The sequence below is a fragment of the Epinephelus fuscoguttatus genome, linkage group LG10, assembly GCF_011397635.1.
Source record: "Epinephelus fuscoguttatus linkage group LG10, E.fuscoguttatus.final_Chr_v1".
Classification (NCBI taxonomy): Eukaryota; Metazoa; Chordata; class Actinopteri; order Perciformes; family Serranidae; genus Epinephelus; species Epinephelus fuscoguttatus.
Genome location: NC_064761.1, coordinates 29,542,838 through 29,553,612, shown reverse-complemented (window position 1 = coordinate 29,553,612; position 10,775 = coordinate 29,542,838). Strand labels below are relative to the sequence as shown.

General features: G+C 42.4%; 2 protein-coding genes across 2 annotated transcripts; one reads left to right on the top strand and one right to left on the bottom strand.

Moving 5' to 3' along the window:
* Nucleotides 1–2,527, top strand: odf3l2b (outer dense fiber of sperm tails 3-like 2b). The gene is made up of 4 exons (XM_049587687.1): nt 1–544; nt 1,200–1,310; nt 1,679–1,792; nt 2,035–2,527. The coding sequence occupies exons 1-4, from the start codon at nt 505–507 to the stop codon at nt 2,520–2,522; spliced, it is 753 nt and encodes a 250-aa protein (XP_049443644.1). The 5' UTR covers nt 1–504; the 3' UTR covers nt 2,523–2,527.
* A 58-nt stretch (nt 2,528–2,585) lies between these two features.
* On the bottom strand, nt 2,586–4,997 carry cks2 (CDC28 protein kinase regulatory subunit 2). Its single transcript, XM_049587689.1, has 3 exons — nt 4,790–4,997; nt 4,146–4,273; nt 2,586–3,130 (listed from the first exon to the last, which is right to left on the bottom strand). Exons 1-3 carry the CDS (start codon nt 4,846–4,848, stop codon nt 3,087–3,089), a joined length of 231 nt encoding a protein of 76 aa, XP_049443646.1. The 5' UTR covers nt 4,849–4,997; the 3' UTR covers nt 2,586–3,086.
* Nucleotides 4,998–10,775: the final 5,778 nt, after the last annotated feature.

The following is a 10,775-nucleotide window of genomic DNA, read 5'->3' as shown; positions in this document are numbered from 1 at the left end:
CATTGTTCCTCAGTAGCAGCTGAGTGCACCTATACATCCACCTCTGTGGAGGAAGGGCTATTCATCCATCTGAGCCACCAACAGGTGGACAAAGGGGACAAACAGGCAGGTAGATAAAACCCTATCCAGTGCAGTCAGCTCTGCTGTTGACACTTTGATGTGTATTATACGGCTCGGGTTTCCTGGTGGTTTCAGAGGAAATTAGGGATTGATTCTGGATCATACGGGGCTCTGGGTTTCACTGTGAGGCAGGGCACGGCTGAGGATGGATCCTGGAGGAACATTAATATGATAACTGTAGAAAAACCATCAAGATGGACATGGAGTGAGGTGCTCCTCTAACAAATGAATTTTCAAGTATGCAGCTGACCTCAGTTTTGGCTAAAGGGAGGGACAACCTGCCAGCCAGCTTCTTTTTGCTATGACTGACATGCTGTATGAATGTCTCAGTAGTACTGCTACCATTGAAGGATTCCTGAAGGATTCAATTCTACAAAGAGTCAAATGGAGAAGAAATACCCTGTAATAGCAGGAAGAGAAAAGGGTAAGTTTGTCAATACATTATGTAAACCCATACATCATTACCTATGTTTCAGCTGGTAAATTTCAAAGGGGGGAACATTGACTTGAGCAGAGCGGAGGGTTTCTCAGAGTGCAGACCTGCCAGGACTCGCTCCTCTCTGTGAAAAATGCTTTCACTTGCTCTGCTTGTGCACATGCCACTGAACATTTGTACGCTGATGTAACACCTCTGTCTTCATGTGTGCTGTATCCTGCTCGCTTTTTTTTTTTTGACCCAATGCACATGATAGAGGACAATCAGATGCAAGCTGGAGGCTAATTGGCTGTTAGAAGGTGCGACGACGCAGATCTAATGCAGATCATTCTTGCCTCTCACACTGGAGTTTATCAGATGGTGATAAGTGGTCACAGTTATGCAAAATTCTATAATTTTTTGCAAATATGTGGACATTGCATTCTAATGAGTCATTGACTGGTGCTGAAACATACTAACCTTGCTTACTACTCCTTTATACACACACTGATTTTATTTCATTTGTCCCATAAAGCACTTTGTAACTGTGTTTTGAAAAGTGCCATACAAATAAAGATTATTATTATTAATAATATTACTGCATATTTTGCTATATCAGTATGTGTGGGTCATTCTTCTTTGTGACATTTCCCCACGTCTCTAGGGCCAGGGCCAGGGCGCTATGGGCTTCCTCCCACCATCGGATTCATGGGCCACGACTTCACCAAGCCAACGAGCCCTGCCTATTCTTTCCATGGCAGGATGAGTGACACCAGTGAGCTCTTTATCTCCTCAACCTTTAGATTATCCTTCAGCTGCACAGCGGCGGAGGAAACTTTGACGCTATCTCTGTCAGACCTTTGTTGTCAGAACCACGAGTCTTATCAAGAATACACAAACATTACATTTTTATAAACAACAGTATTGTGTTCATCTTGTCAGAGTGATATAATCTCCTCAATCAGGAGCTAAGTCAGAGTGGTACACGTCCTCAGTGGTGTAATGCCAAATTAAAGCCAGTAGGGGGAAACAATGCCTCACTTTATGTTCATCAAGCCAGTTTAAGGACCACTGCATGATTAAACTATACTGACAGAAGAGACATTATATTAAATTGATCATAAATGTTTACTTTTCCTGCAGTGTATTGTGTAGACTCAAGTCCAGGGCCGCAGTATCACATCGATGCAAAGGTCACTCGCTTTGGAAGGGATGGCACACCTGCATACTCAATGTTGGGCAGAGTGAAAGCACAGAGTAAGTTCCTCTTCTGAATAAGAAAATGACGGTTATTTTGAGTGCACATTTTGTTCAGGTTATGTCGTTATGACTCATTTTGTGAAAGGGTGAACGCTTGTACAAGAACATTTGTTTTCGACACTACTTCCAGAGATCCAGTGTCAGCTGTTGTAACTGAAAATCTGAACCCCACTCATTAAACACTACCATATGGTGTTGAGTTGATGGTTTGTATTATTCAACTGTTTTCTGTTCACTAGAGGAGCTCTTCCAGACACCTGGACCCGGTGCATACAGCCCTGAGAAGACCCCACCATGCAACCTCCAGCGCAGACCCCCGTCCTACACAATGGGCGCCCGTACACACTACCGAAGCGTGGACGCAGTACCTGCTCCTAACAAGTACTGTCTCCCTCCGCTAATGGGCCCTCAAGTCCCGAACAAGCAAGCCAGCGCAAGCTACACAATGTCAGGTAGTTTCAGCACAGGGGGACCTTCTGTGGATTTAGCCAAGACGCCAGGGCCTTGCAGGTACAACAGTACGGACCCGAGTGTTTATCTACCCAGACAGCCGGCGTATTCCATGCTGGGACGCCACAGCTTACCCAGAGATGCCACAGAGAAACCCGGTCCTGGAACTTACAATCCAGAGAAAGTAACAGTTCACAAGGCTCGGGCACCAGCCTACTCCCTGGGTGTCAGACACTCTGAATTTGTTACCCCACTTGTTGTCAATGTTTCTGACTGAACACCATCGCACTCTCACACTTATTCTGTAATCTGGTAGAAAAAAACAACATATGAGCAAACGTGAAGAAGTACATTTAATCTTGTTCTTTCAACAACAAAGAACGTGTTGAATCATCCATGACTCACTGTTGACATTTATAATATCTAGAAATAATATTATATACACAACACAAACATAAGTTTAAGAACAGGAAAAACACAGAAAGTTTTTGGGGAGAACAGTGAGCTGAAGAAAAATAAAACCCTATGCCTGTCCGATACTCAGCAAGTAAATCAATCATAACAAAATGGCATCAAAAGACTTTTAAAAAAATGTATTAAAATGTACAATCGACAGGCAAGCTCCGCCTTCATATTGTTTATAAGGTTATCCTTCACAGTGAAAACAAAGTGTTTGCCTCCCATTGCCTCTAAAAATTGAGGGAGTTTGAAAGGACAAAAGAAAAGATGCAACTAAGGGTTTTCTAACAACACATTAGAGCATATGAAGAGATGTATGTAGGAGAGATGTATGGTTCTCATCAGCAAAGATGATAGAAGATGATTTACAGGTGGTTTCCATTTAATCCTTTGGGAGAGGTCTTCTGAAAAGCAGTATGTGTGGCTCTAGAGAGTAAAGCAGAGAAGAAGTATCCGTCAGCTTCATCTACTGTACCATACAGTACAGTGGTTACACCATACAGTGTACTAATTTGCACAAGGTTGTGATCCATGTGCATATAACTTTCACTGCTAATGGTACATGCTAGGAGCTGTTAAAGCAGTTATACTCAACTTGCAGCCCATGGGCCATATTTTGCCCACAATAGGGCTGCCAGGTGGCCCGCTGACCATTTTCTAATTTACAATAAAATCTAAATTAATTTACACTGGGATTGTTTTTGTCCTTTTAATGTAAGGTGCTCCTGTCAGAGGTCTGGTCTAATTATTAATATATGAATTACTAAAGTTTGTTATTAACCGGCCCCTGGACTCCTGGCATTTTGCACATGTGGCCCCTGGGCAAAGCAAATTAAGTATCTCTGTTGTAATGGATAAGCTCAGATATTTTCCATGACTACCTTAGTACAAAAATACAGACGTACACTTCAAAAACAGGAATTACTGGTCACCATAATAATTTCGCTCTTCATACTGGCCATCAATAGATCCTTTTGTCGCTGACTACTATGTAAGAGATTGAAATACACAGTCCTCCTGGGCAAAAATGCACTCTACAGCTGGGCTAAAGCTAAAACGAGGCTTCAGCTGTTTGAGATAGACAAAACAATGAGGTATTTTCCAGCTGCAGTTGCATTTCCCTGCAGCGTATCCTCGCTGAGCTGCAGAAGTGATAGAAACACAAAGGAGACTTTTGTTCTAAAAATACTGTAACGTTGGAAATACCCATTTGATTAGACCAATTCAGACTGCTGAGACCGTAAAACTATACATTAGCTTTGCTTAAGCATTATGATGCATTTTTTGCACAGATGGAGAATTGTAGATTTTGTCCCTCATCTCTTGTAGACAGACACCCAGTAACAAAGGATCTCTGTAAAACCAGTATGGACAGAAACAGATATGAAAATGATCAATAGCTCTTTCACTGTTACATGAGTGTTGTCTATTAAGTTCTCACCTGGTTTGTGGATCATGTAGTGAATCCAGCCCTGGCTCTGCTGCACCCCAAGACCCCTCCACTCGTCTTCTGTCATCAGGTGGGAGGAGGGCACCAGTTTGGACAGCTGCTTTGGAAGCACCACATGCCTATGGGAAGATAATTAAAACAGTCAATAATGACCCACTACAAGACAATTTCAGTTTAGCGATTTTAGCAAAGTTTAGTTAGCTAGCTAACGTTAACGCTCGGCCTAACTAATAATAACGTTAGTGTATTTTGTTTGTTTGTTTTAACACGGCAGCGACGTTACGCCCCCAGTTCAAACCAAAGTGATTTTAACATTGTCGACACCATTAACGTACAGTAACAGTTAGCTAGCATTAGCTGTTCCGTTGACTGAGGTTGTTTTGTTGCAGTTTTGTTAGCTAATTACCAAGTTTAACGTAACGCTAAGCTAAGTTACACACGCTGTACTATCTTTTACAGAATCACTCGCTACAAATGCAAATGCCAGCATACGCTATCGACATTATGAGCCGTCTAAAATTAGCTAACCGAGTCAAGCTTAACATAATTTGACTAACGTTCAACACAGAACAGTTAACGGACTTTTGAAAACGTTAGCTTGTTGATGTTAGCAAATACCGAATAGTTCATCGTACCTGTACTCGAACTCCTCATCGGTGTACTTGTCAGAATAGTAAATCTGTTTTTTCGACATGATAGCTGTCAAAGTTTTAGTCCTGAAAGCTGTTTACGGGTGTTGTTGTGAAGTTAGCTCACTAAGTTACAAGCAGTGTTTGTGAGCGAAACGAGCTGCTGCTGTCATCTGCCGCTGTTTTCGGGGGATGATTCAAACCCCAACGGTTCCCCGCATGCTTCTGATTGGTCCAGGCAGCAGCACGTGGACGTCTCTTCCAATTAGATCGTCTATGTTGGAGAAGATGAACCACTCGGCCGTGAAAACACAACTCTTCAACATGGAAGCACGGTTTGCAACAGTTGGTGTATTTCCACATTAATTATTACCATAATATACACTTTAGCTGTTACCGTCAGTGTCGGTGTTGTGCTATATTCAAGTTTAAATAAGCCTTAGGCGTTTGAAGGGAAGATATGCGATGCATTTGAAAATGTTCCTTAATCTTTGCCAGGACTTTTCTGAAAGTGGAAACGGCCTCAATAGGAGCTCTTCTCTTTTTCATAACCTCTGCTACGTTGCTACTCTGCCTGCCCTCTTTACCGGGGTGCTGGAGCTCGACAACATTGTCGACAGACAGTAGGTGGAGGCGTAGGCTACATGCTCACAGAGGTGGGGTGCAAAAGGTGGTGTTGAATTCAACTCCTAATACTGAAAATGTGCCAACATCGACAAACCTGTAGTAGGCATGTTTTTGCTAAAAGACAGACAATGTATAACCACAGAACATGTTAAAAGGACCCTAAGTATTGCAGACAGTGGGCATACACATCTGAAACAGAATTAGGGACTGTTCGTTAGTAATGAGAGGGGAGGGGGTGGTACAAAAAATAGCCTGGCAGGACCATTGATGATGGGAAATGATGTGAACGCCCTGGACGCAGACTGGCCAATCGTAATGTAGTATCAGGCCGGCTCAGACCAGGGTCTGACAACAACACAGCTGTGCTCCATTGACTCTAATGCAATCGTTTCAGATTTCCTTCATTTTCAGGCTGGTTTTGTGGATTTGGAGCTAAATGTTGTGCCTGGGGCACGTCGTGTATTAATGATACTCGTTACCTGGAGAGGTTGGAAAAAGATATACGTTTCTTCCCTGTTCCAAAACCAAAATCAAACCCTGAAAAGCGTAGGGTTAGCTAGCTAGCTACTGAAGATATAGCCTACTGAATGTATACACATGCTGCTTTTGCTTTGTAATGAGTATAACAGTGAAACAAAGACCGACCCTGCTGTACAGGATCCAGTGAAGAGAAGCAGGGAAACTTTGCTGATATTCAACCAGCTGTGTGTCATCGCATTGTGCGTAGATGAATGTTGTTGGACATCCCCGAAGATCCATGCCCGCCCTGCTGCAGAGGTCTGGGTGCTGGCAGCGACATGGGGGCAGTTCATCTGCACACACTGTGATGCCACACAGCTGGTTCAATATCAGTGAAGTTTCCCTTTATATTCATTGTCTTGTGTGTTGATCAGCAGTGATGTGGTGGTTCACTTTTACACTGTGATCTGTAGCCTATAGTTCGGCTTTAGCTTCTAACTATCTTTGTCTTTTTAACCTGTTGTTGCTGCTGAGTCAGTTTGACATCCTGGATATATCCTTCAAACACAGACTGTAGACCCTCTGTCTGCTTCTCTCTGGAATCACTGTTTCATTTTTCCAAAAATATGATAATATTTCTTCAGGGAGTTCAGTTAGTTACAGTGTGGGCTCCATGCTTACTCCGACATCTTGTTGGACCGTCACAAAGGGGCAGGGCTTTGCGAAAGGTCAATTGTCTCTAGTGTGACATATAACATATTGTTTCTTGAAGATGTTTCACCTCTTCTTCAAGAATCCTCTTCAGCTTTAACTGACTGCGGGGAGTTGCAGGCTTCTATATATGACATACAGTACAGGCCAAAAGTTTGGACACACCTTCTCATTCAATGCGTTTTCTTTATTTTCATGACTATTTACATTGTAGATTCTCACTGAAGGCATCAAAACTATGAATGAACACATGTGGAGTTATGTACTTAACAAAAAAAGGTGAAATAACTGAAAACATGTTTTATATTCTAGTTTCTTCAAAATAGCCACCCTTTGCTCTGATTACTGCTTTGCACACTCTTGGCATTCTCTCCATGAGCTTCAAGAGGTAGTCACCTGAAATGGTTTCCACTTCACAGGTGTGCCTTATCAGGGTTAATTAGTGGAATTTCTTGCTTTATCAATGGGGTTGGGACCATCAGTTGTGCTGTGCTGAAGTCAGGTTAATACACAGCCGACAGCCCTATTGGACAACTGTTAAAATTCATATTATGGCAAGAACCAATCAGCTAACTAAAGAAAAACGAGTGGCCATCATTACTTTAAGAAATGAAGGTCAGTCAGTCCGGAAAATTGCAAAAACTTTAAATGTGTCCCCAAGTGGAGTCGCAAAAACCATCAAGAGCTACAACGAAACTGGCACACATGAGGACCGACCCAGGAAAGGAAGACCAAGAGTCACCTCTGCTTCTGAGGATAAGTTCATCTGAGTCACCAGCCTCAGAAATCGCAAGTTAACAGCAGCTCAGATCAGAGACCAGATGAATGCCACACAGAGTTCTAGCAGCAGACCCATCTCTAGAACAACGGAACTAGGAAGGTCAAATAGCTGCTAGGAAACCACTGCTAAGGAGAGGCAACAAGCAGAAGAGATTTGTTTGGGCCAAGAAACACAAGGAATGGACATTAGACCAGTGGAAATCTGTGCTTTGGTCTGATGAGTCCAAATTTGAGATCTTTGGTTCCAACCGCTGTGTCTTTGTGAGACGCAGAAAAGGTGAACGGATGGATTCCACATGCCTGGTTCCCACTGTGAAGCATGGAGGAGGAGGTGTGATGGTGTGGGGGTGTTTTGCTGGTGACACTGTTGGGGATTTATTCAAAATTGAAGGCACACTGAACCAGCATGGCTACCACAGCATCCTGCAGCGACATGCCATCCCATCCAGTTTGCGTTTAGTTGGACAATCATTTATTTTTCAACAGGACAATGACCCCAAACACACCTCCAGGCTGTGTAAGGGCTATTTGACCAAGAAGGAGAGTGATGGAGTGCTGCGGCAGATGACCTGGCCTCCACAGTCACCGGACCTGAACCCAATCGAGATGGTTTGGGGTGAGCTGGACCGCAGAGTGAAGGCAAAGGGGCCAACAAGTGCTAAACACCTCTGGGAACTCCTTCAAGACTGTTGGAAAACCATTTCAGGTGACTACCTCTTGAAGCTCATGGAGAGAATGCCAAGAGTGTGCAAAGCAGTAATCAGAGCAAAGGGTGGCTATTTTGAAGAAACTAGAATATAAAACATGTTTTCAGTTATTTCACCTTTTTTTGTTAAGTACATAACTCCACATGTGTTCATTCATAGTTTTGATGCCTTCAGTGAGAATCTACAATGTAAATAGTCATGAAAATAAAGAAAACGCATTGAATGAGAAGGTGTGTCCAAACTTTTGGCCTGTACTATACATAGATACATAACATACATGAGACATATAACGTACGCGTCAGCAGCACTTTTTAAACAATATCAATGGCATAACATAACAAACTAATATTTCATTTGCTGTATCTGTTATATGGCGGCCAATCTTGTCCCCTGCTCAGAGCGTAAGGAGCTCCTGGACCTCATCAATTTCCCAATGTGCTGACATTTTCAGTTGCTATTTTACTTCATTGAGTTAGCTACTAACTGCTAACAGCCACTTTTTAAATCTCCTGCAGTGGGTCACACACATAACACGTCTTCAAAACGTCACGCACATGCCGCCTGTGATCCTGTCCTGTCGGCTGTCCCGTTTATACAGACGTTAGCCCTTTTCTACATAGAGATCACGCTATAGGGCTACCAAGTCCCTTCTTTATACACCCTCAACATTTTTATACAGAGCCAAACAACGGTTGTATCATTCCACTCCAGCGTGTGATTTTAGACAACATCCCGTCATCATAGAATCAAAAGGGGCCCACGGTCATTATTGTACCTTTTCATGCAGAATGGAGAGGTGGCATAACAGCATGATATTTCTGCCTTGAAGAGGCAGAGTGAAAGGGGCCATTGTTTAGTTAACGGCAGCAACATGATGCTTTGACATAAGCAAAAATGAAAGGCCTCACATTTTACGCAAGAGACTAACTGTTACTCTTATTTAATACGAGTTACATAATTTTTATGTCAACAGTATCAGTACTAATCAAAATAAAGACTTGATCCAAAAATCTACTGTCGTGCCTAAACATTAGTGTTTTAGCTGTACACATACAAGGCCAGGAAGAAAGTGGTCTATAAATGTTCTACATGATTTAAAGGTCATGACTTTCTGGTGAGAGTGGTGCTGTTACAACCCTCCTGTTATTACAACCACACCTGGTTTAACCTTTATAAATGTACCATTTACTTTAAGAAATTGTAATAGTTCAGGATATTTTTCCAACTAATACTTTGTTGTCTTTATGTTGCCTGTAGAATTGTTGATTTTAACTCTAAGTGATTGCACTCATGGAGTAACATGGTGCATATGATAATTATACGTACTACATAAACATCATGCTGATTTACCATTGGCTCTGAAGAGACCAGGATTGTAACAGCAAAGAGGCCGTTTACACGTTGCCGGCTATTTTCATAAACGGACATTTCACCGTCTCTGTTTTCAAAAAGATCTTCGTTTACACTTACCCGTGTATATATACACAAGAGCATGCCAAACCTGTAGGTGGCAGTGTAACGAGAAGCTCAAGTCTTCCATGTATCCATTGTCACCATAGCAACATAGGTCGCACTTTTGACACAGGCACAAGTTACGGCGCATACTGTGACGTCGGCTGCCTCATCTCAGTTTACATGCAAACGCGCAACCGGAGTTTTCCAAAATCTCCACTCTGGCTGGAGTTTTTAGAAAGACTCGTTTTCAGAGGAGAAATCTCCGTTTGCATGTAAACGAAGGGCACAAACGAAGGAAGATGTTTCCCTTTATCAAAATCACCATGTAGGGCGGCACGGTGGTGTGGTGGTTAGCACTCTCGCCTCACAGCAAGAGGGTTGCCGGTTCGATCCCGGGCGTGGGAGCCCTTCTGTGCGGAGTTTGCACAGTCACTAGGGGGCTGGAGCCTATACCAGCTGACATTGAGCAAGAGGCGGGGTACACCCTGGACAGGTCACCAGACTATCACAGGGCTGACACATAGAGACAGACAACCATTCACACTCACATTCACACCTACGGGCAATTTAGAGTCACCAATTAACCTGCATGTCTTTGGACTGTGGGAGGAAGCTGGAGTACCTGGAGAAAACCCTGGAGAACATGCAAACTCCACACAGAGGGGTGGATTCTTGTTGTGAGGCGATAGTGTCAACCACTACACCACCGTGCCGCCCCAGCAAAGATTGTGATATATAATAATCATAATTACGTCTTGGAGCAGGTCTTAGTAAAATAATATATTTTTTGGACTGAAGGTGAATTCATCTTGTTGCTTAATATTTTCTTAAACTTGATGGCTTTAGAAGCAAGTCACTCTCTTATTTCTATGTGACATATTTACACTGACTTCTTAGTTTTTATTTAGTTTAGTTTAGTTTAGTTTAGTTGATTTATAAGAGGGCAGTGTGCAGTGACTTTAATCATTTACAAGAAATGAAAACATGCTTAAATGTTAATTTCCATCTGTAGTCCCACACATAACAGGTAGATGCAATAAAAAAATAGTTTAAATAAAATGTGTATTAATATTCTTTATATTTCAACGCATCAGTCACCTGTTATATTTTCTCTGGAGGCCTTACATAAATATCTCACTTCTCAGTCAATGATTTGTAAGTACACGAAAAATGAACTCTCTCTTCACATTTTAACCAAACAAAGTAGTTTGGGGGATTCTGTTGTTGCAAGTAACCTATGTGGTTGTTCCTAG